This window comes from Chironomus tepperi, unplaced genomic scaffold (genome assembly GCF_022539635.2).
Source record: "Chironomus tepperi strain 1889 unplaced genomic scaffold, CSIRO-AGI_Ctep_v1 contig_262, whole genome shotgun sequence".
Taxonomy (NCBI): Eukaryota; Metazoa; Arthropoda; class Insecta; order Diptera; family Chironomidae; genus Chironomus; species Chironomus tepperi.
In genome coordinates, this window is record NW_027226384.1 from 1,145,466 (window position 1) to 1,172,015 (window position 26,550).

Genomic DNA, 26,550 nt, shown 5'->3' on the forward strand with positions numbered 1-26,550 from the left:
AAAGAGATATAAAAATTTCGATTAAGTACCAATCCTGTTACCACAAAGACACCCAAAAGTAAAAAAATGAATTTTCATATTTTTTTCTGAGATTAAATTTTTATGTACTTCGGAATGATTAACAAGTTCTTATGAATTATTCTACATATTTCAAATGAAACATTTTCTCAATTACGTATGATGTGAAGGCTCAATTAACAAAATTATTTTAATCATTAACATCATCTTTTATCATATTAATTTTTAACAAAAAATAAAAATGGAAGCTATTAATCAAATAATTATATTAATACGTATGGAATTTGTGGATTTTTGAAATTGAAGTTTGAAACTTTTTTAAAGTTTTCCTTTTTAAAATTTTAAATTAAGAAATTTCAAATTTTGAAATTTCAAATTTAAAAATTTAAATAGTTTGAATTTTGAAATTTAAAATTTAAATTTTGAAATTTAAAAAGTTCAAATATAGAATATTAAAATTTTAAAGTTTGAAAATTAAAAAGCTTTGATTTTCTAAAAAAATTTGAAATTTTCAAATTTTAAGAATTTTAAAAAAGGATCTTTAAAAAATCGACTTCAACTTTAAATCACAAATTCCTCCTCTTCAAGACTTTTCTTGACTTTTTTATCACTATCATTTAATAATTTAAATTAAAAAGTGAAATTATCATATTTTTGTGTCATGAACTAAAAAAAAGATTTTTTGGAAAGAAAATTTTTAAAGAAATTTTTAAAAAACATATTTATTATTTTAAAAAAAATTAAAAGCAGCTATGAATGTTGACTTTTTTCTTTTATGAGGCATTTAAATAAGCTTTCGGCTGTTTTTTACTAAATTTTTTATTTTCTTTTAGTGTTTAAAAATTGAAATTTGAAAAAATTTGAATTTTACAATTTATTAACCTGCAAACTCAAAAAGCCAACAAATTCAAAGATTTTTCGACCAAAATTCATTTAATTCTTAAGCCATAAACTCATTCAATCATCATTTCAACTTCCAGACTTTGTAAACTTAGGGATTTTTTTAAACTATACATTTTCCCCAAAACTTTTCAAGTCTGAATTATTGAAATACAAAAGAACAATAACTAACTTAGTTTCTTACATACTAATACTCTCTTTCGCTATTAATGCATTTACAATCTGTTATTAATTACTTTTTTTTATTACATTTTAACTTTTTCTTTTTGAATAAGAAATGCTTTGTATCAATCCTATTATAATGAAAAAGATGAAAAAAAAGATGAAATCTAAATTAAAATATGACAAAAAAAAATACTAACAACTGCTATCTAATTAGAATGTTTATTGTGAAATAGAAAGGAAAAAGTGGAATGGAAAAAAATTAAAGGACGAAAAAGTACGTTTTTAACAAAAATAAAAAAATATATAAAAAAAAATTAAGGATTTTATTTGAATAAATTTTTTATTTCAGGTTTAAATATTTTATGTAAAATATTCAAGAGTTAATTTTCAGAAAAATTGTTTTTAAAAAGTAAGAAAATTTAAATTTGTGAAACAAAAATTCAATTTCTTTATTCAGAAAATAAGGTTGAAAACAAAAAAATAATAATTTTTTCAATATCCGACGACCAAAACCTATCAATTAATCTATCAAAGCATTCAAACCCTCAATTAATCAAGATCAGAAAACTTGTCTTTAATTTTAAATTCAACTATAATTTTATCTTTTTTGCATTTTATGAAAAAATGACAAATTTTATTCATTTTATCAATATTTTAAATTTTTAAATTTCATATTTTTCTTTTTATTCGTAGAACTGAATTCATAAGAATTTAACAACCATTTCCTTTATAATAATTCAAGTTTATTTTCAATAATATCTACAGCATGCATCTTAAATATTTAAAATTTTTAATTGCAAGTAAATGAAAAAGTATTTTAAGGATTTATAACATGTCTTGGCTAATTCTTATAACATTTTACTTTTGCAATATCTTGACTTTAAAGGATTAACACACAAATTTAAAATCTAAGTCGACTTTAAGCTCAAGTTACCCAAAATTGTATCTTAAAATTTGAATTAATAAATTTCAAAAAATCCGGTCCCAAGTTAGGCGTGACTTTGGCTAGGTCTGATTCGATGAATTCCAGATTCATCAAGTCGACTCCATAGTCAAGCGGACCCTAGGCTATCTTGACTAAGGTCTGGAATTGAATTTCATCGAATCTGAGCTAAGATCTGAGACCAAAGTCAGTGAGTGTTGATCTAACAGAAAAAGGACAATTCCGAATAACGGATTCCAAGTGGGATTCGAACCCACGTCCTACGATTCCTAACTAAATCCTCCTATCACTGAACAATCGAGGATTGCTCGACCATATGCCAAAATGTCATATATAAATCATATCTTCCGAATCCCTCTTACTACTGCTGATTAAGAGTATTTATAGCTACTTCTATGCTGCCTAACACTCACTAAAAATCAAACAAATGTTACAAATCCCCAAAATAAATCCTTCATCATTATTCAAGCTGATTTTTCATAAATTTTTTCAAGCATTTTAGCCTCAATAAATTTTTATCATCTAATATTTTCATATCAGAACATAAAAAGTATTCGCAAAAATTATCAATTGTATACTTCATTACTACACATCAACTCATCTATTAATTTAAACTTTCCTGATCTAATTCATAATCTTCTGTCAAATCAAATAAATCATCAAGACTTTTCACTTCCGGAAAAGTTGAAAATTATTTTGTCCATTTTCATCAAATAAAAGCAATAAAATTGTAGAAATCGGAAGGTCTGTTAATGACGATGGAACTTAATATTCAGCTGAAGTGAGCTTTTTCCTACCAAAAAAGCCGTTCAACATATTTCCTTCCAATTGATTCGCGCTGCTGACTCAATCGACGTTTCCTTGAACAAATTTTAATCTGGATAATGCGTCGTGTCATGAACATCTGAAAGATTTGTGTTAGGTACGCAGGGAAAGAGAAATTGCACAGAAATAGAAACAAGAATTAAGAGAATTTAGAAGCATCTAAATGGTATTGGATGGAAGGCTTTTCCACTATAGGCAATGATACGTTTCTTCTTAGCAGGAGAGCATACGGACATGATGATGCATTCCGATGGAAGGGATAAGGATGTGGTCAACGTGTAGGGCTTGGAGCGCCAATTTAAGGTTTTTGACTTATAGTATCCGCTTGAAAACATCTGCTGGAGAGGTGGTGATGTGGTGATGGAAAGATGGAGAAGATAAGATGTAAAGTTAGTGGAAAATTTATGGGGAACTAAAGAAATGAGAAAGATGTAGAGGAAGAAGAATCATTTGTGAGATATGATTGATCTTATTTAGTTTGAATAGATAAGGAGCATGACAAAAATGATATTTATTGAGTATACTCAGATCCGTGTACTCAAATTCGTGTACTCAGTTCCGTATACTCACATCAGTATACTCAGATCAGTATACTCAGATTCGTATACTCAGATCCGTATACTCAGATCCGTATACTCAGATCCGTATACTCAGATCCGTATACTCAAATCAGTATACTCAGAACAGCATACTCAGATCCGTATACTCAGATCAGCATACTCAGATCCGTATACTCAGATCCGTATACTCAGATCAGTAAACTCAGTTCCGTATACTCAGATCCGTATACTCAGATCCGTATACTCAGATCCGTATACTCAGATTCGTATACTCAGATCCGTATACTCAGATCTGTATGAGTATCCTCAGACAGTATAATAGCAGATTAAGGAGATGAAACCTTAGATGTGGTGACACCTTAGCGACAACATTGTGCTACTAGGACAAATAATTTACTAAGCTGCTGTTTAATCAAATTCATTACTCATTAAGACCTAATAATACAACATTACTGCTTCTAATGACTAACTTTTAAAAACTTTAACTGGTAAAACTCTAGCTATTAAGCTTTAGTGTAGCCTAACTAAGAACAAATCATGTAAAATTAGCCCGAGTAGCACACGGCGACAAGTTTCATTCTTTCGCCGCCAAAATAGGTCAAAGGCAGTCGACACTGTGTTGTCAGGAGACTTCTAAGTCATTTCGCCTATCTACCGACAACTGTTAGTGCCCTAGCGACTCCAGTGCATGACTCAGACCTGTTCAAACTTTAAATCATCCTCAATTCTCACAAACTCATCCATCCTCACTCCTTCTCATAGAAAAAAGGTCTTCAAAAGTTCTTCAAACCAAAATATAAAAGCACTCAAGTACAATTTTTTTTTGTCCTAATTAATTAAACTAAAAACTTTATACTATGTGGCTGCGAGCCGCCAAAAAATTTTAATAATCGACTTACGTGACAATAAGGGTTTATTATTCATACTTTTAAAGAAAAAGTTAATGTAAGCGAGCGATGTGTCGAGAACTTTATTTTTATTATACTTTATACTTTTTTTAAATTATTGCTCTGTGTCACTCAACACTATGAAGTAGGAACGATGAGTATTCTAAAGCAGCAATACGACACACAAAATACTAAAATTATTCTCCTTATAAATAATTAAAAATTATTAAAAGTAATTTTTATCACATGCATGTCGAAATATAGGAATGGTGTGCGACGGTGTTGTGGATGGCAAGGGTGACATGTTGTAGGCATTACTTCTTGGAACATATTTCTGTATTACTGTCTTGAACTACTACATATTGAAGTGGTGGGCAACTTAAGTGCCGCGGCACGGCTTGGTGATAAGCCTCGACTGAATGACGTCGCACAGTCCATGACCCACAGTGCATGACATCGCAGAGGGCATGACATCGCACAGTGCATGATATCGCACAATGCATGACCACGCACATTTCATGACCACGCACAGTACATCACGACACACAGTACATGACGACACACAGTACATGACGACACACAGTGCATGACGACACACAGTGCATGACGACACACAGTGCATGACAACACACAGTGCATGACAGTCACACAGTGCATGACAGTCACACAGTACATGACAGTCACACAGTGCATGACAGTCACACAGTGCATGACAGTCACACAATGCATGACAGTCAAACAATGCATGACAGTCACACAGTGTTTGACGCCACACAGTGTATGACGTCACACAGTGCATGACAGTCACACAGTGCATGACAGTCACACAATGCATGACGTCACACAGTGGATGACAGTCACACAGTGCATGACAGTCACACAATGCATGACGTCACACAGTGGATGACAGTCACACAGTGTATGACGATACACAGTGCATGACATTCACACAGTGGATGACAGTCACACAGTTCATGACAGTCACACAGTGCATGACAGTCACACAGTGGATGACAGTCACACAGTGGATGACAGTCACACAGTGGATGACAGTCACACAGTGTATGACGATACACAGTGCATGACAGTCACACAGTGCATGACGACACACAGTGCATGACGACACACAGTACATTAGGGAACACACTGCATGACGACAGAAGTATGCCACAGCACACATGTTGCCCACCACTGACATAATGTATAGCACTAAGACTTTTTGGATTTCATGTGTAGCGTGATTAAGCCAAATCCAATTTTCAGCTAGCTCTGATTTTTAGTTCTGTTTGTTTTTTTGTATTTTGTGTATAAATAAGAAGCGGAAAATTTTTGTTTGCTGACTTTCAAGTGCTGTAATAACTGAAATTGACTGTTTTGACTACATTACTGTCATGGTGCAAACACTTTTGAGCATTTTGCACCTTGACGACTACAAAAAATAATAATAAAATGCGGTTCCTTATTTGAAATTTTTTCTGCAATTTTTTTTATTCATTTTTGAACATTTTTATGACGTTTTTTGTGTGACAATTAAAGTTTTTTTTTTTTTCTCATTTTTTTATAGGTTTATGTATTATTAATTATAATATATTGTGTGTTTGCTATGTGTATGATGTTCAGATACATGCTTCTATTATTATTTTCGAACAAGTTTTTCTTTTTCGTATAAATTTTTCAATTCTTTTCAGTAAATAATTTTTATATTTCAAGTTTTTTTATAGTTTATTTGTATTATACTTCAATGGACACTTTTGTTTTCTTTATGTTTAAGTTTAGGTAAGTTGAGAACTTTTTTATTTAATTTTTCTTGGTACTTTTGTGTATGAAGAAACATTTTTCACATGTGTATTAGGGACAAAATGTGGGCATTTGGGGAAATTTCAAAGGTTTTCCTAAATCTTGTTGTTGAAATTTATATAGACACTCCCAGGGAGTTTTTCAAAGTCTCGGTATCGACAAATTTCCAAATTTCTTAGTCTCGGTCTAAAGAAACTTTAGAAATTTGGTAATTTCACATTGTTAGTAAACAAAATATCCTTAGAACAAGATATCAACTGAGCACTAACTTGCCATAAACTAGTTAGAACATATTTTTGCACATTTTTAAGTCAAGAATATTGCAATGGTACACATAAAGCTTAATACAGCTTATATTGAACTCCCATACCGTTCTGTTGTATGTTCTATCCTTAATTAGAGCCAAGTTTACTCGTTTAATCGAATTTTCGAACCCGGAACCGAGACTGAGACTGGAACTATCCTCTTTAAAAAATATACCTTGAGATTCTACGAAAAATTCCTTGAATCAGAGTTAGCAGGCCATTTTGAAGTCGGAATTTTGAGTCTGATTGGAATATAGTAGAGTCCGACTCCCCGAGTCCTGCCAAAACTACATTGAGGTATCGGTCTCTGCAAATTTCGAGACAGAGGATGGAATATCTTGGTCTCGTTCTCATGAACTCTTCAATGTATTAGAAAATATCCCCAAATGCTCACGTCTTTGCATAGAATTGTTAAATTTGAAGCATTAAATTGGTCGAAAAAAGAAATTACAAAATATTCACTGCATCTGCTGTGTTTGTGACAAAGAAAACTAATTGGACAAGACACAAATCTATCTATACTTTTCAAATACTTTACTCACTTTGACTCTACAATTATATTTTTTAAAAAAGATTTAACAAAACTTGTGGATATGGTATCAAATTTATGATGATGGAGAGAAATGAGCAAAAATGAGTTTAATGACCCTTTGGGTACCAATGAGTATTCCTTAATTTATTGAATAAAATTTACCCTAAAATTAAACACACTCAATAGAAAATAACAACTGATGCTCTTAAAATTTTTTATTTTTTAAACATTTTCATCAATTTTATTGGAAAAAACAACACATTTTAATAGAACTGATCAGCTCAGCTTCTACAACAAAAAAGCGGAATTTTTATAAAATTTAAGCTAGTTGAGAACAAATTTAATTGAATTTAATCCAATTTTATTCATTGCATAATGTGTCATTGTGCTGTATTTTACTTCCTTTTTATCAAAAAATTCTCATTTTATAGTCAAAAACACACGAAATCTACAAGTAAGTAATTCCTTTTTACTTCTTCTAAATTGTTTTATGTGAATTTTTCATCATTTTTAATAAGTTTAAATGTGTTTTGCATCCTAGCCTAATTTTTTATGATAATTTGGAGTGATTTGAAGGTTTTGGAACTGATTTTGAAGATTTTTCAGTCATTATAGACACTCAAAAAGTCAAAATTTTTCCAAAACGACCAATTCAAAGGATTTTGACAGAACAAAACTTCAAATTCACTCAAAATAATCAGAAAATCTTTATTCACATTTTATATTTTATTCATCAAATTTTGAGGTGTGAAAATTTTTTAAAAATATTTTATTGGATGGATTTTGATAAACAAAATTGAATAAGATTTTTTAAACTGAAAAAATTGATTTTTTTTTTTGAACACCTGTGTCTTATTTCATTGTATAAAAATTGTTTTAAAAATTTGGAATCAAATTTATTCAATTGAAAAATTATTGATTGAAGATCAATTTGTAAGAATTGTTGAAATTTATTGACAAATTAGTTGCAAATAGTTGAAAATTGTCACATTTTGAAATGACAAAATCAAAAAAATTAGATTTGAAATCTTACAACTTTTTCAAATTTTTGAAATTTTAAAATTTTTTAAATTTTTTAAAACTCTTCGAATTTTTAAACTTTTCATAGTTTTATTGAAATTTTTGAAAATTATTCGAAATTTTAAAATTCATTTAAATTATGGATATTTATTTAAATTTTTAAATTTATTTAAAATTTTGGAAATTCATTGAAATTTTTAAATTTTTTCAAATTCTTCAAATTCAACAAAAATTTCTTTAAATTTTAAAATTCTTCAAATTTTTAAATTTTCATCAATTTTTAAAATTTCTAATTTTCAAAAATTTTTTGAATTTTTAATCAAATTTTCACATCTCATTTGTTTGGAATGCATTATTTATGGTCACCAACATTTCCGTCGCTATTTTATTGTTCATTATAGTTTTTGAACTTTTTATTAATAATGTTTTCGTTAATATCTCATTTTAAAAAATCAAAATAAAAATCTTCAACTTTTCTCTAATTTGCTATATATTTGAAAACTTTTTTTTATCGATTTGATTCCATTTTGCTTATTTCAATTTGTATCTTTAAGGTATGTAGTATGTGAACATATGTACTTTTTTACGTAGATTTGAAAATGTTTTTGTGGACATTTTTGAGGAGATTGAGAAACTTTTTGATTTAAAATAAATAAATTTCAAATTTCAATTTTTTTTAAATTTTTAAAATTTCAAATTTTTTTCAATTTTTAAATTTAAATTCAAAAATCTCAAACTCTTCAAAAATGTTTTATTTTTAATTTTTTTGTGTTTCTTTGTTTTTACTCTTTTTTAAAAAATTTCAATATATGAGTAATAATCTTTTAAATTTTCGTCTCTCTTTTAATAATAATGGCAAGTATAAATGTTTTATTTCTCAAATTTCATATTATCTCATCATCATAATCATAACTACAATTATCATTATAATAATCATCATGTGCTGTGTCTGTGTAAATAAGTGCTTAATAATTATATATGCAAATTATTAGAATTAAGATATAGAGAGTTAATTAAGGAGATATTTGCAGTTGTTTTTTTGATTTCTTATTTCAATTATCAATTTTTTATTATTTTTTCAAATATTTTCTATAAATTTTTTACTTTTATGCTTGCATGAAAAATAATTAATTATTGTAAATTTATGCAAAAAATAAAGATTTTTTTTAGAAGTGTTGCTCACTACCTAAACTGTTTGCTGCTATAGCTAGATTACCAGTGGATTCGCCAGTTGGAAGTGGACTCTGTGGATATTAATTTTAAAATTTTTTTGTTTTTTTTTTCTTTTTATACAACAAAATTTCAACAAAAGTTTCTCGAGAACACAAAGGCTGATTTAAAAAATCCAATCAAATTATAAATAAAATTGAAAATTTATTAAAGAATCTACAAAAAATAAAAAAAATAGGTCAAAAAGAGGAAAATAGAGAAAGAAAAATCAAGAAAAGAAGAGAAATTAAGATCAGTAAAGTCTTTCTACAAAAAATTCTCAGTTTCAAAAATTGAGGATGAATTTTTTGGATTATTATTCAGAGCTGGTATCAAAAAGTTGTTAAATAATGAATTTACACTCATAGAAAAATTATTGGAATTTGTATGGATTTGAAAGAAATTTTTTTATGAATATTTGATTTTGTTCAAAAAGGTTTAAATTATTTCTACGAGTGTATGGAATTGGTAATGACATGGGGACACTTGGTTTCGGTATTAATCAAACCTTCAGACCAAATTCAAACTCCAAAAACATTGAGTTAACTTAGTATGAAGCATAAATGATCACTTATGACAAATTAGTAAATTCGATTAAGTTTTGATGAAGATGATCAAAATCGAAAATATTGTTGAATTTTTAAATTAATTCAAAATTTTCAAATTGACTTCCAATATTTCAAAATTAATTTCGAAATTATCCCCGAATTTAGTTTCAAATCTTGGAATTTTCAAACTTAATTTCGAAATTAGTTTTGAATTTTCAAATTAATTTTTGAATTATTTGAATATATTTTGAATTTTGAATTTTGGTTCAAATTTTTGAATTTAATTTCAAATTTTTGATCTAATTTTAAATTTTAGAATTTTAGAAATTTCAAACTTATTTTTGAATTTTCGAAATTATTTTCGGATTTTAAAAATTTCTTTTGAAAGCGAATTGATGCAAATTAGCTTCAAATGTCAATGAATTCACAAGAAAACTTCACTAATAACTCATGCAGCCAGCTCTGTTAATCCAACACAAAAATCCTTTAATCATCCCCATCAAAACAATGAACACTATCAAATCAAGCAAAACTAATCAAAAAACATAAAAATCCATCTAGAGAAAAAAAATCCACACAGAAATGCTCAACTTAATATTTCAACTTACAAATGAAAAATATTCATAAATGAATAAACCAAATTGAACTTAAGTTAAGAAAAATATTGAAATTCTCAATAGAACGTATAAAGATATTCCTACAAGAAAATCATAAAATAATTAAAAGAAGAAAGAAAAAAGGAAAGAAAAAATTATAAAAAATAAATAAAAAGTTTTTTTTTTAATTTTCTTGTGATTTTTTTTTCTTTTGTTCAAATTCAAATTCATAATTAATTTCAAAGCGGAAGCTTTAAAAGCTCAAATTAATTTAATAATTTTTGTTTTATTTTCAAAATGCCAAGAAAATTTGAAGCTGAGAGACATGAAAATGTCAAATGTGTCTTCAATTTTGAATATAGAATAGACAAAATTTGGATTTATGGACCTTAGTTCCTCAAATTATCCTCAAGACAAACTCTTGAATTTGTAAAATTTCTTCCTAGAAAATTTAAAGAATTTGTTAAAAATTTTCAATTTTTGGAAAATTTTTTCGAAATTTAAATTGACCCCAAAACCCCAATTTTCATACCCCTCAGCTCAGCAATATTTATAAGTTTTTTTTTGCATAATTTTAATATATATTTTAATCATGCGAATAATGAATAAGTAAAAAAAAATTATTATCTAAATCTAATGGTGTGAGATATGGAAGTACAACAGTAGTAGAGTAGATTTTAATTAATTTTGGGATATAGGAGGAGAAGTAGAAGGCAAAAAAAAATTTATTTGTTTTCTCAAAACTCGTTGATGTTTACCTGACTTGGTGGCGTTATTGGAACCGGATGTTCAATATTCTTCAAATATTCTTTATCATCAAAGATTTTCTTGTCGCCACCGCCTGGCCTATGCTTCACATTATCTAATGATCCAATTTTTGGCTCTGCCTTCACGTCGATCTTTTGATTAACAATCTGAAAAATTAGAAGAAAATTTGTTAATATTGAGGAAATTTCAGTCAGGAAAACTTTTTGGATATGCTGCAAAAATTCAAGTTTTTTTTTCACTTTTGTCGTGCTTAAAATTTTGATTGTGCTCAAAACTATTCAAAAATGCGATGTGCAAAGTGCAAAGAATTTAATTTTAATGCTCAATTATGCAAAGTTCTTCAAGTGCTGAATTTGAAAACAAAATCTTTTAAAAAAAACAAACTTCCGTTCTTTCACCAAACTTTAAAAAAAATTTGTTTTAAGTTTTTTTTTCATGCTTTTTCAACTTTTTTACTTACGCTCGATTTTGCTCGTTCTTCACGTGCCTTAAATTATATGAATTTTTCATATGTTAAAGTTATGAATAAGAAACTAAATGATTATTAAATATTATAAGAATATTATAAGAAAATTATGAGAAAATAATGAACGATTCTGTGTCATATGATGGAATTGAAAGTTAGAGAATATCCAATATTTCGATTACATTTTGAATATTATTTTGAGTAGTTTTGGGATTAGTTTGCGACTAGATTTGAAAAGTTTTTAGTAAACAATGAATTTATCTGAATTTTGGAGTTTTATGCTTTTAAATATCACTTAAACATTGCTTATACAGGACAATATTAGATTTATCAAGTTTATAAAGCTTTTTGGGGAGCATTATTCTTAAGAACATTTAAAAAATAGGCATTTTTAAAACATTAACACGAGACTAGGCTTTTATAGCATGGCTCTACTCTCAAAAGGCACATAGAGTGAATAAGTCAGATAATAGTGTCCACAGGCTGGTGTGTCTCAGGTTTCAAGTTGAATACGAGACAATCTGACTCCATGCTAGAATCACGCTTGACTGGTGACAGACTTTTCTGACTTTTACAAGTTGTATGTCTTTTGGGCTAAATATTTAGGCCACATGGAAGGTTAGTCGACATTCTAGGGCAGTGATGGGCAACCTTATATTTTTGCGGCACACCATGGTCATAAGTCTCGACCGAAACTGCACACGGCATTTCCAGAAATTGCAAACGGGCTGTCCACTACTGATTTAAGGCAAGAACATGCATTTTCTAATATATTAGAGAGGGGAATATTTATACTTTTGCAATTTCAAGCTTATTATAGACAGCATTTCAATAGAGTCTGATGATTATGATTACATGAACAAAAATTATCAAAAAAGACAGAAATATGAAGGTTTAATATGTTTTTGTCCGTTAATACAGTTGAAGATTAGCTTAATATGTAAAGGATATGTAAAGGGATTTCATCAAACATTTGAGGATACTCTGGAATTTTTTGAATATTTTGAAATTTTTAAGGGTTTTCCAAGGGTTTTCCAAGGGTTTTCAAGCCTTGAATATTATGAAAGATAAGCAAAAATGTTGTTTTTTTCATTTCACACTTTCTGAGTTAATAAAAATCAAATAATTTCATCATATGACACATTAGTTAAAACAAAAGATTATCATAACAAATGAGATAATAACGCAAATATAAACAGAAGCACTTGAAAGTAGAAGCAATCATTTTCAGCCAAAATAATTAAGATAAAATATACGGAAAATTTCTGGATATTTTTGAGATGGCAAATGTTGAGAATTTACAAATCATGTTAAGACATCTAGTAGATCTAGCTTGCCATCATCAAAAAAGTCCTCATCATGCACGAATCAAATAAATAAAAATAATTTTCAGTTCTCATCTACGAACATGCTTCTTAGACTTAATTTTCATCAATGTTAGTTTACACATGAATGTTTTTTGGATTATCAAGCATACAAAAGTAGTTTTTGGCATTGACTTTTCAAATTTTTATTTCATGCTAATTAGGCATAAACAATATTCAATTGTTTAGTTCTTCTTGATTTTCTTGATTAAATATGATATTTTCATATGCAACAATTTATGGCAATTGAGTCGATTTATGTCATGAAATGAAATTTTATAATAATTTACTTACTTTAATGTCTCCTCCACCTGCAGAAAAGAAGGAAATTAAAGACAAAAAAATTGGTTAACATCCGTTCGTGGTAAATGAAGTTCCGAGCGACACAAATGAAGAAGGGTTTGTCACAGATCCATTAATGCGATACCAGAGTTCGTTGTTGGCACCAAATTTAAGTTGCCTCAATTTTGCGTCCATATGGATGAAACACTAAGCACATGAATGTCACGAAGTAACCATATGGAGCCACATGATTGCCATGTGGATGCTACATGAATCCATGTAGTTGTTACATGGATGCCACATAATTGCCTTATTCATGACACACGGATGCCATATAGATGACACACGGAGTCATGAGAATTTCACATGTTTGCCTCATGAATGGCACATGGAACCACATGAATGCCACATGGACACCACACGGATGACAAACTGAGCCATAAGGTTACCGTTAGCATGACACAAGGTGTTACGTGAATGTCACTTTGATACCACATAGATGCCACTTAGATGTCACATCAATCCAACACTCAGCCTTCTTCATTTATGTCACTCGGGCTCGTAATTCAATTAATCATACCTGGCACGTATCCCAAATTGTCTTTTGATCCCACTTTTGGTTTTGCCTTTTCCTTGAAATCTGTTTTAATCTCAACGATGCGCTTGTCGCCTCCGCCTTTATATCAAATGTTGGGTATTTTTCACGGGAAATTAAAGGCAATTAATTAATTCATATCAAGAACACCATTTTTGTGCACGTACCTGGCTTATGAGCAGCATTTTCTAAAGAACCAATTTTTGATTTTGCATTCCATTGTAGTTTCTGGCTGACAATCTTAAAAATGAAGAAGAAATATATACATAAAAATTTATAGCAAATTTCTTGTGATTGACATGCCCACATTTTTTTTATACAGCTTGTGTTCTTATTTGCAATAAATCTCGTCATAAGTTGACTTATTCATGCGTAACGAGCTTCATTTTTGGATTCAAATTTATGAGTAAATTGTGATCGGTTGTTTGGGGATTATTGGCAGTTTGGAACTGATTTATTGGAGTTAAGGTAGGAATTTGAAGGGTTTTGAGGGAAAATTTGATGGATTTTGAAAGATAATTTGACAAAAATTGTCCAAAATAGACGTTACGGTGCCGTAAGGGTACTTCTATGTTTTGTCGACATTGTGACTACATAGCAGTACCCTAGCTACTACTTTATGCTGCTCGAAATTCACATAAAAATCAACTTGTAGACCAATTAAGGCAAATTATCACATTACATATTCTTAAGCATCAGGCACTACCGTAATATTGTGAAAATTACAGTTCCTCGGCATTGTCTGACCTTTAGTGCTGTCCTTATTGATTCTTTACCTTTTTATCGCCGCCTCGAGGTGTATAGGTGTCGTTCTTTGCTTCAATTCTAGGTCCTGCTTTGAAGTCCAATTTCTTTGATTCAATTTTAATTTGACCACCACCTAGGTAAGATAAGATAAGGAGAAAGTTTATACAGAAGCTTGAAATGTCAAGTTTGCTATAAATATTCGTAAAAATGATAAATTACTGCTGTATGTACATGTTTACATACTGCAATATTTTATCAAAACAATAAATTTTGGTATTTAGTCAAGGTTATGTAACTTTTGGGCATTTAAACTTTACGGACTTTTTGTGACTGAAAAGAGTCGAATCTGGGGATATCGAGCCATATTTAGATGAATCTGCCACTGCAAATAAAAGGCCTATGTGGCCGAATGTCTTGAAAAGAGGCCAAGAATCTATATCACTTTGTTGCGGATTCGATTCCCACCAGAAACCGATCTCTTAGTCATAGAGTGCTGTCGATATGACATGGATTTGCACAACGCTCAAGACATTACAGTACTCAGTGGACCAATTACATCACGACCACTTCTCTCGTCCATAAGTCTTACACTTCATAGTTAAACTACATAAACTCAAACTCACCTGGTTTGTGTTGGGCATTTTCCAAAGATCGAATTTTGGATGTAACCTTCTTGAGGTTTGGTGATGGTGCATTTCCAACTTCAATTTTGTTCATTGGAATTTCTGTTGATCACAAGAATAAGTTCACAATTAAACACTCATAATCCATAATCGACAAAAATACGTTATAACTAGTTAATATCTAGTTCCAACGAATTTTCATTCACTTAACCATAAAAACTTCACAACATACTTTTAATTAGAGGCTCTGGTGGCTCCTCTGGACTAGCTTTTAGTGATAGTCGTTGCTTAGAAGTGCTTCTCGATCTAGTTTTAGGTGTAATACTTGCTGGACGTTGTTGATAGCTTGGAATTTTTGATGGTGATTTCAATGGGGAGTTTGGAGAATGTCCATTTTTATCCTGAGTTTTTGGATGATATTCAAAATTAGAAATGACATTTTTTTGGGATTTGAAGTCAATGAATTTTGAAAATCAATCAAAAAGTTTGATTTAAAAGTTATCAAAACCTGGAAGGCACACGACCTAGAAAAACTCGGCTTCAGAGCGATTTGAGTCTGACCTCAGGCAGAATTTTATCAAATTTGGCCTGGGTACAGACTCATGAAGGCTTTATGCCGTTTGATCATTTCTAAGCTGTGTTCTATTCGGTAAAGTCACCGTCGTTTTTTTACAATTTTTAAAGTTATTCCAATTAAAACTTGTGAGATTTTGAGTAAAAATTTTCAACTTGTCTGAATTTATAATGCAATTTTAAGCAATAAACAGTTTTAAGCACCAATTATAAATAGAATCACAAAAAGGACTTGATCAAGATTAGAAAAGAATCCGCTCCTAAGCCGACGTAAGTCTAAGGCCGGATTTGAAGCAAACTTAGCCTCAGTGCTTAGTCAAACCGGCCAGACGAAAGCTTTTGAGCCATTTATATGTCGTGTGTTTTCTTAAAATATTCACAAAAAGCACTTGTCGTGTAAAAGTCGGAAAATAGGGTCCCCTGGATTAATTGATTCTAGTTCTATGTTGGCTTCAGTGAAATCCGTCCCTAAACTAGATTCACTGCGATTTGAGGACACAGATTTCCAACTTTTTCACTTCGTGTGCATTTCAAACTAACTTTTTGAAGTTTAAATCTCCAAAAAGTCTCAAATGCTTCCACTCAAAAATCTCACTTTAAATTTTGAAAAATTCCAAAAAGTCCGCACCTTTTTCCAAAAACCTCAACAAATAATTTTGAATTTCCAATAATATTTCACTAAACAATAAACAATTTTTTGTGCCTTAATTTCAGAACCTTTTTATTCTTTTTAAATGAAAATTTCACTTCTTTTTTCGATTGCTTGGATTTTCTCTTTCTATGAGTTTCTTTAAGCATTTAAAATGACAAATTGTAAGCAATCACGACAACTTTCTATGCTTAATATTATTATTTTGTGGATATAATAATTTTTTGTGACTTGCTCGATCGATAAATGCAAATATACTGACAAAATTAAGTTCCATCCAATAATAAGATCATAAAAAAAGGTTCTCGATCATTTATGGATGGAATTATCGAGCAGTTTCGTGACTATGTCTATTGCTGAATCTTACATTAAATTCCAAACTCAGACAATTGATGGATGTTCCTCAAAAAAAAATTTTTTTCAACCACACCCGACTATGTGTGCCTTTGCGACGCAAGTAAATTAAGCAGAACAATTCAAGCGTCAAATTACACTCAAAATTATTATTTTTTTTTCTACTCGATAGTCTTGAAGATCACTTTTTTTTGTTGATGTGATGAATGTCAAATGCAGACTGAATGAACAGTCACAAAAAATATTATTATTATTTCACTCACCTTCTCTTGTGTACTCTCATCTACACCACTATCGTTATCACCTTCTAGAAAATAAATAAAAACATTGTTGTTAATGTGCAATCTAGTTGTAGATGTTATATATCTAGGGGCTATTTGGATGTTATGTAGCTTTGAGTTATGCAGCTATTTGGGATTTTGAGGTTGCAATACTGATATAAGATTTAGTACAGTTTGATACTCGAATTTTGAAAAATTACGAAATGCTCCAAATTGAATGCACTGTCATACATTGCGCGGATTACAAATTAGCTTGATTCTAGCATGTAGCCGAACTTCGCTGCCACTACGACAGAATCACGTCGACCTTAGGTACTATAATTCGTCATTTTTATGTTTCTTTAGGGTGGCTTAGTAGCATTCTCGGCAAAATCGAATGTCTTTGTTACTTTAAATCAGACACTTAAGATAGCAACTAGGACCACGACTGAGTAACATAGGTGGACTGCATAAGTGGAACATGTGCTATAGACACTCTATTTGCATACGCCTACTGCATAATCTTACTTAATGACAACAAACTCGATCGGCACATCTTGAAGTGTTGCCACAAGTGGCAGCCACTTGCTTCTAAGTATACTGCCACCTCGTCACCGTGGTGGCAACATTTCAATATGTGCCGATCGGGAAATGATCATCATGGAAAAGACACAGCAATTTTACGCTATCATGATGATTTGTTGTCAATCAGCAAGACGGAGCAGAGCGCTAGGGATTATGTTGCACTGTTTGAGTAAGACAACATTCTAATTGATGATTAGTTATAAAATGGTATGCAACATAGGTTTGTCTAGGCATGTTTTGGTCTAGTTAAGTAGTGGGCAACCTATTTTAAGCCATGATATGCTTTAGACCTCGAAAATTTCCTTCATAAATGTTAAAATCTGCCATGATACAGCTAGACATATTCCCAGAGGTACCTAGAGACAACTCTATCCCTCTCACATTCACCAACCGCTACATAACATCCAAACAACCCCCAAAACAAGATAAGATATCTCCAAAAACTGTTCGTTGTATAATAAACTCTTGTTGCAGTCTTGTTGTTATTTGCTGAAAACATAAATCGATTACATTATGTTTTAATGGTTCGTAAAATCGGACGATAAAGAACGAATACAATAAAAAGATAAAAGAATTAACGAGAAATTTTTTCGTATCATTTAGTGACCGACATTTAAATATGAAAAATGCTTTTTTTATTCACACGCAAATAAAATTTGTTGAATTTTTATTTGCTCAGCAAATTTGCATGCCGATTTATGGCTTGTTTATTGTTTGTCAAGGTCAAATATGGGAGGATTTTGGTTGAAAAATGTTTAGAGAAGGTGTCTAGATTTGTTGATATAGTTCTGAGAACTTAATGGAAATAATTGAGTTTGGTTAGTGACCAGGTCAAGATTTGGACACTCTAGGCCAAGGCATTTGAGGCTGAGTCACAATTGCACCACTAGACAATAGAGTAGTCAGGTAGAATGACCATACAACAGTTGTGAGCAACCTATGTGCCGCGACACACTAGTGTGACACAAAATCATTTGAAAATGCCACGAGCCGTATGTTGTACCGAACTTATGACTCTCCCTACCTCCCCAACCCACTTCCCATACCCAAACTTACTTGCTGATCGACTATCCTTAATTCCAACTTTCATACTCGAATTTTTACTCAGATCCAATTCAATTGACTTCTTCTTCTCGTCCATAACATTCTTCACACTTTCATTTTCAATTCTCTTTTCAGGCACTTTCTGTGGAGCAGGAGCTGCAATCAAATTAGGCTTCATAAATGGCAAATGATCCTGAATACTCGGTTGAATGTGACCGTCTTGATTAGGTCGATGTACATTTTGTTGTTGTTGTTGTTGTACATGCTGCTGATGTTGTTGCTTGATATTTTGTGATGGCATTTGTACAGGTGGTGGAGACGGTTGATGTTGTTGCTGTACGGGTGGTGGAGGCATTTTTGGTCTATGCATATCCTCGGGCGATTGACGTTGATGTGCAGACGGTGGTGGAACATTACTCATTGGCCGTTGACCTCTATCATAATCATTTGTGTCACGCACATAATCATTGTGTTGTCGATTGCTATCGGCTTGTGAAGGCGGTCGATAAGGCTGTTGCTGTGGTGGATTTGGTGACATTCTTGGTTCAGGCGAGACTGATTGATTTGAGCCCAGTGCTGATTGTGGACGGGATGGAATTGATTGGACACTTTCACGTCTTTTCATGTCTGGTTGCTGTTGATGATGTACTTGTTGAGGAACTGGAACTGGAGCTGGGACGGGCTGTTGGACTGGAACTGTTTGTGGAGCTGGAGCTGCTTGTGGAACTGGCTGTGGTCTCATTTGTGGCTGTACATTCTCTTTACCACTCATTGGTCTTGTGTCATATGTCTCGACTGGTTTATGTCCATTTTTACTCTGTGGAGTTGTCATTCGTCCCACAACGACATCATCGTCATCATCATCCATAGACAATGAATGTGGCTCATTATTATTATTATTTGTGGCTGTTGTGAATGTCTTTTCTCGATTTATTTCTGCCATCATGTTTGTCGGTGGATGTGACATTGGCTGATTTTGATGTTGTGGATTTCTTTGCTGCTGAATCTTCTGTTCAGGCACAACAGCTGGTCTCTGAGGAGGCTGTTGACGATATTGTTGCTGTTGTGGTGGCTGTTGTTGCTCCAAAGACGATTGACTTACAAATGTCTGTCTGGGTGGCTGTTGATAGCCTTGCTGAGCGCCAGGAGGTGGCGCTGGACGATATTGTTGTTGTTGTTGCTGCTGCTGCTGTTGTCCTTGTTGTGATTGTATATGTGATGGTGGTAAATTACGAATATTTGATTGCTGTTGGGGATGTTGTGGCTGCTGATTATTCAACGGTCTAATGTTTGGTACTAATGGCGGTCTAATTCCAGGTGGTTGATTTGGATAATTTGATTGCGATTGCGGTTGCTGACCAGATGATGGTCGATAATTTTGTTGTTGCTGTTGCTGTGGCTGCTGTGGCTGATAATTAGGTGCTTGTTGGATATTTTGTTTATTAATGTTTGGAGGATTTTGTGGACGGATATTTTGATGTTGTCCGGTGACTCCTTGATTATTTGGATTCTTGGGTATTCCCGGATCAGGTTGAGAACGAGTCTGTTTGATTTTTATTTGGTTTGGATTATTGGATTGATTATTTTATTAAAAATTTATAGCATAAAATCGATCTAATTGAATTACAGCCTAGCCTATACAGTAAGTAATTTGTATGTGCAAAGTTGATGAATATTTTAAGACATGGAAATGCTTTCTGACATTCAATGCCTCAATTATTTACAGGAAATTTACAAAATACCTATTAAATTGGAATTGTACTAAGGATTAGTCATGCTACATAGTAAATTGAGGATCATGAATCTGATTTAGATGCTTCAGAATAGCATGAACCGGTCAATTCATGTCAGTGTTTCCACTCCTTCGATATATTCTCTTAATATGATGTATATTGCGTGATTCAAGCTAATTACAAGCTTTAAAGCAAAACGTGCTGGATAGTTTATAAAATGAAAGAGATTATTAAAATTAAAAAAACTAAGATCAGAGTTGCTATTTGAATTGATTTGTGTAGTTGATCTGCTTAGAGTTAGAAGCTTCATCACCATATCATACTCAGTAAAGCTTGGATTATTATTCAGAATGACATTGGGTCGAACAGGCTGTAGGTCGAAACAATCATTTCTATGAATTTTGCATGGAAGTTTCTGTGTGTATGAGGCTAAATGTGTTGAATTACTGCGGGAAATATCTCATGAAACATAGTTCTGAATCTAAGAACATTATTAATATTTACTCGAACGCCACACTTCGGAAAACATCATGTCTTGAAGTTAGGTTTCGTCCAAAACTGATAGACAAAAGATGCAGACTTAAAGCATTTGACGAATTATAAGAAGCCGGCGAAAAATACAGGCCTGTGCATCTAAAATGTGGAAAATGCAAGCTTAAGGTATTTGGCCAAATCCTCATTGCAGTATACACGGCAACTTAGCCATACTCTAAAAATAAATTGAGATGCTCGAGTAAGATATCTAGACTCAAGCAGTTTTAATATACTCAAAGACACTACAGTAAAATCAAAATAGCAACCCTGACCTTCAAATCAAATCTCTAAAAAAATTTAATGTTCCATAAAACTAATTTATGTAGTCCACAATAGACATTATTAATTAAAATCTAGAGTGAAAAAAATGTTTGTCGAACTATAAATTTTAGCAAATTGAGCTGAATAAAAATGTTGTTTAAGGATCATTAACTGCGATTGTTTCTGAATTGAGTAATATAATAAAGTTGTATGCATGTTAGAGTCGAGAATTTAATGTAAAAATGAGAAAAGAATTTAAAGCTGAGTTTTTTATGTGATTTTAAAAGTTTCGAGTGTAAAGTTGATGGAATTATTGGAAATGAAGGATTATTGTGGATGTTTTTGGATAAATTGGAGTAATTTTCAAGAACCAAGTGGTTTTTAGGATGTAAAAGCATGTAGATTTAGATTGAAGCCACAATAATAAGACCTGACCTAAAAATCCATTAAATCCTGCACTTAGTTACATCTAAAAACTCTAATTTCCATCGATTCACATCAATTAATAATCTCAAAAATAATCAATTAAGTGAAATTAAACAGCCTTACCAAAGTTCCTCGACCTTTTTCATGATAAATGAACAAAATTGCAGTTCTTCTTTCTCTTGCCATTAATTAACTTAATCCGTCAATAGAATTTCCTAGGCTTTTAGGCCATTCACCCATAAAGTCATCAATGGACTATTTCAATAAGTTCAATAACAGCCACAATTCCACATACAAAGTATTTCACATACAAAGAATACCATAAACAATGAAAAAGTACTAAAGAAGTCAAATTAGTATTCAAAATGATAGCTTAATGCATTAGAATTATACTTTATGTATGGCAGAATAATTAATTGCATGTCATGCTATTGACACCAAGTTTGTTGCGCTGAATCATTGAACAATGAATTGGCATAAATTATTTAGGATGTGAAAATTTGCTTTTTTCAATGTTTGAGGATGTTGAAGAGTCTATTTTGGAATTTAGTGAGAATCATGCTTCACATCCTTAATCAAAACTGTTGAATTTAAGTTAAATCTAGTCAACAGTTGAATGTAGCTTGAATCCAGAGCGACTAAAAGGAAAATGATTTTATATGGGTTCTTAAACGCCTCTGAACTCAAAATAGCTGCTAAATTGAGTCTTGCATGGGCTTACAGCAAATAAGAGGGATTTAAGGGCTGTATATCATTAAGAGTGTAGTAAAATAAGGAATAAAGAAGGTTTATAATTTAAATACGTCATTTTGTCATATAGTAGAGTATCCCTCGATAGCTCAATGGTTGAAGCATGTAATCGGAATTCCCAGGACGTGAGTTAGAGTCCAATTTTGGCTTTGGACTTCATTCATTATTCGGAATCATACTTTTTCTATCAGATTTGTTTCAAATCAATAATTTAAATTCTAGAAAAGCTTTATATATTAAAGCTGACGACCATTAATTTGATGATTCAACCTTTAAAAGCTTCCTTAAATCTTATTAAATTTCTGAATAATCTATAAATTACTAGCTTGCGTTTAATTTTCGTAAAGGGTTCAACTTTCCAAAAAAAGTAACTTGAAATATGTAAAATTGTCCATAAATCTTCAACAATAACTTCTTCATCCCCAACAAAGTTTGCAGTCTTTAAAGTAATTCACGATTTTAAGTGGTTCTAGAACTTTTCTGCAATTTTTCACCCAAAACTTTATCCACAAAAATTTTCATTTCCAGCAATTTATCAACCTTAAAACAATATAAATTCTCAAGCTTCTCAGCAAAAGCTCTCAAATGATTATTTAGCCTATATAAAAAATGAAATAAATTCAATCAAATTCAACTGGTTCCGTTATAAATAAACCAAGTTGTTGTACATGTGTTTTCAATTATTGCTCTCAAGAGTCCTCACAGTTCCAATTATCGAGAGCAAAATTAGAAGCAGCATAAAGAATAATAAAAATTTTGAAAAAATGCCAAAAAAGGTTTCATCTTACCGTTAATGGATCCATTTTTATTTAATTTTTTTTATCGATTTTTTTAAAAAAGTTCAATAAACTTTTTGTGTTCCTACGTTGAGGATTGATTTTTTATGCCTAATTTTCAGAGATTTTATTATTAATCGATGGATTATCGATGTATAGGATATAAAATGTGCTAAACTAATGTCTACAATTATCGTAAATTTATCAACATTTATTACATTCAGACAGTAATGCACACACGATATAAATCATATTCATACACAACATTGCAGGTCGGCAATAAAAAATTCTTATTTTTATGATTCCAGAACTAAATTTGAGCTTTTTTTATTTTCTCTCCCACTTGTGCCACTTGAATATTTCACACTGCATTAAATGAGCATGTTTAAGCTACAAATATGCATTCTCATGTTTATGAATATGATGATGGCAGCTAGCTTGCTTATGTTAAATGACTATTATTATTTGTAAATTGAAAGCACTATTCCGTTAGTCATTCAATATTATTTTTTTGATTTCAGGATGTGATTAGGTTGATGACTTGATTTGTGGATGTATTTAAAATTGGGGAAAAAATAGAAGGATTCATGTCAGTTAGGCATTGTTAAAAATTTCAAATTTTCAAAAAAAAGTCCTCGGAGTGCGAAGGGTTTCAAAGTTTAAGCTTGATGGATAAACAAAGCTTTTCTTGGCATAAATTTGAAGATTTAAGCTAGCAGATAGACTCACATTGGCACTGTTAATCAACTCAACTATGACAGTCAGCGTCTAGAGTCAATATCAAGTAAGGTTTCCAGAAGTCTCAGTTTCGAGAAATCTAGAAACCGAGACCAAGAGCGATGCCAGAAATTTTTGAGAGTGGATTTTATGGATCCCATAAATTTAAGGGAAGTTTTGAGATTTTTCTTGAAAAAAACCCAGAATATTGAAGAATTTTTTTCCAAAAAGAAGTGGGTTTTGACCTTCATAAACCACTCCCGACCCCATAATATGTCCTTGCCTTGAAGACGAGTGTAGATGGCAAAACAGCACGAGGGTAGCCCTCTTGAAAAAGGTCTTTTAATAGAGACAGTGAATTATTCGGAATTGGCAATTGGCAACAGAGAGCCAGCGATAGAGCCAGTTTCAAACACCAACTGAGAAAGGCCATGAATGTACAGATGCTCTGTACTTCTAACGAAGAAGTAAGTAAGATGTCGATTTGATATTTCCATTACAGGGACGTAGAACTTTTAAAGGCAAAGAGTTCAAAAATTACATTTAGGAGGTTCGAGCTTCCGAAATATTTAATCACCCTAAGAGATGATCGCTTGCTACATTCCTGCCTCATGTAACATATCATTGAAACTTCCTCATCCTTAGTCTTTGACAAAAGTATCCATAAATCAAGTCACCAACCTACATACATAATATTTTAATTCACATTAGACATTAACACTGAAAATTATTTTCAAGCCTGTCTGATTTTATCAAGCTCTTCCGTAAAACTTTCTGTGCAATTCCAAAAAAAAAAAAAATCCGCAAAGAAACTTTTCCGTCCGTTTCACAGCTTATTCAACACTAAAAAATTTTTTAATATTTTTTTCGCGCGCGAATTTTCGGTTATCAGTTTCTTTTCATCCAACCACTCCGGTGTGCTTTCAAAGTAAATCTGTGCTACTCACACAAAAAGTTTTTCTTTCCAAACAAATTATTAATGCATACTGCTTATTTTCGTGGTTTTGAGAGTCCCCATTGATCAAGCATAATTTGGCATGAAAAAGACAAGGCATTATTAACTGAAGGAACTAAACAGAGGCAATGCTATATTATGACCTATTTTATAAAGCAAGCTATGATAATACTCATAACATAATGCTTTTCAATATGTTTGATCAATGACTGAATGTGGATGAAAAGGAATATAAACTATTTATTTATTACTTTCGTTTCTGTGCCTCTTTTTTTTTGGTTTCGGTTTAGGCAAATTTTTGTTGCTTGTTGTGGAAAATGTTTTGAGTATGAATATTTTGAAGAAAATTGTGTCGTGGAAAGATGGGTGAGTAGGCTGACTTGTAACTTGACTGGAATAACTGAAGTGGGAGAAAAAGTTGATGAAGTTTTAACAAGTTTCAGTGTTTTGATGAATTAATGTCGTTTTAATCGGAATCATGGGTTTAAAATGTCTTCGAGAATGAGCTTTGATTTTGCGTATTTTAATTGTGACTTTTAAATTCTTATTTCTCTTTGCATGATCTGCTACAAGACGCCCTATACACCCTCCTAGTAAATTGTATGAACTCATACATGAACAACCTTACTTGTTCCTAATATCCATAGCTTTGTCGTACGTCCTAAAGCGAACTTCCAATTAAATAATGCTCCAAGACAAAATCGCTTTATTCACTCAATTTCCCATCCCTACTCATCAACTTCATCTTCTTTCTTTCTATTCTTCATTCTCCTATCAAGTGATAGCTATTATGTCAACCAATCATGTCGTTGTCATCGACTTTGACTTATTGTTGAAATATTATTCGTAACTAAGTCTATTTGCATGAAAACAAGAAGCTCATTTGACATTGAAGAACATAGCAGATAAGAGAACATTCGTAATGTAGAAAAATTTCTTTAGACTTGCTTTAGATCCCTCCCTTATTTCTAAGAAAGTTATGTACCGTTACGTAATAAGTGAACGGCCCCCAAGGAACCGATAGCAATTTGTTTCAAATGTATTTCCGTTTCATTGCAATTTTGGTAATGAGCTTTTTTGGAAAACGAATTAGTGCTGCATTGTAAAGATTTGGGTTGGCTTCAAGTTGAGTTTTTTGAGGAAAAGTCATTAAAAAGTCTTGTTTAGTTTTAAATTGAAAATGAATATGTTGGATTGTTGCTGTAAGTTAGGCATCGTTGTTTTGATTCGAATTCCCGAGAGCACTATTGGATTTATTAAAGAGCTACCAAATTGCTTTTGGCTTTAAAATGCCTTTAAAAATGTCAGAAGCTTTGTAAAGTCAAGGACAATGCCCTGAAGAGCATATTGTGCTAGCCAGGGCACAACTGCTGCTCCTTAAGAACAATAAGACGTAAAGCTGCCCTGACAGCTTGATTTTTACGAATATGCGGTTTGCTGCATTGTACTGCTTGAGTGCATTTGTCAAAAGCAACTTACATCAACAGTTTTCCTTGATACTAATAAATTTATCCGAAATATAGACGTAATATAGATCAATGACGGAGATTTCTTCATTTGCGTCGCTCGGGATTGAAGCATTGCAATTTCGTTTTTAGAAAATTACAGGATATCATGTCTAACCCTACCTATTACTACACGAAACTATTATGACATCGGAAGTACTATTGTTCTTGCTTCTTTAAACATTATTATGCAAAAACCTTCAAATTACCATCAATTTGGTCACAGACATAAACAATTACAGTATTTTCATTTTTTTTTACGAATTTTTGTAGACATA

The 26,550-nt window shown here is 31.5% G+C and overlaps 1 protein-coding gene across 6 annotated transcripts; it reads right to left on the reverse strand.

The window, feature by feature from the left end:
• Positions 1 to 1,918: 1,918 nt before the first annotated feature.
• Positions 1,919 to 23,137, reverse strand: LOC139091856 (transcription factor SPT20 homolog). Of its 6 annotated transcripts, XR_011544552.1 has the most exons (13): positions 23,108 to 23,137; positions 18,628 to 20,158; positions 16,990 to 17,033; positions 15,383 to 15,551; positions 15,151 to 15,252; positions 14,557 to 14,660; positions 13,948 to 14,020; positions 13,766 to 13,861; positions 13,198 to 13,214; positions 11,534 to 11,560; positions 11,064 to 11,219; positions 10,318 to 10,406; positions 8,082 to 9,196 (listed from the first exon to the last, which is right to left on the reverse strand). XR_011544552.1 is itself a non-coding variant. In XM_070642088.1 (12 exons), the coding sequence occupies exons 1-12, from the start codon at positions 23,120 to 23,122 to the stop codon at positions 3,001 to 3,003; spliced, it is 2,520 nt and encodes an 839-aa protein (XP_070498189.1). In that variant the 5' UTR covers positions 23,123 to 23,137; the 3' UTR covers positions 1,919 to 3,000. The 6 variants fall into 6 exon arrangements, 5 of the variants coding, with proteins under 5 accessions (XP_070498189.1, XP_070498190.1, XP_070498191.1 ...); XM_070642088.1 differs by lacking the exons at positions 8,082 to 9,196; positions 10,318 to 10,406 and adding an exon at positions 1,919 to 3,186; XM_070642090.1 differs by lacking the exon at positions 10,318 to 10,406 and having other exon boundaries at positions 8,094 to 9,196.
• Between the last annotated feature and the right edge of the window lie 3,413 nt (positions 23,138 to 26,550).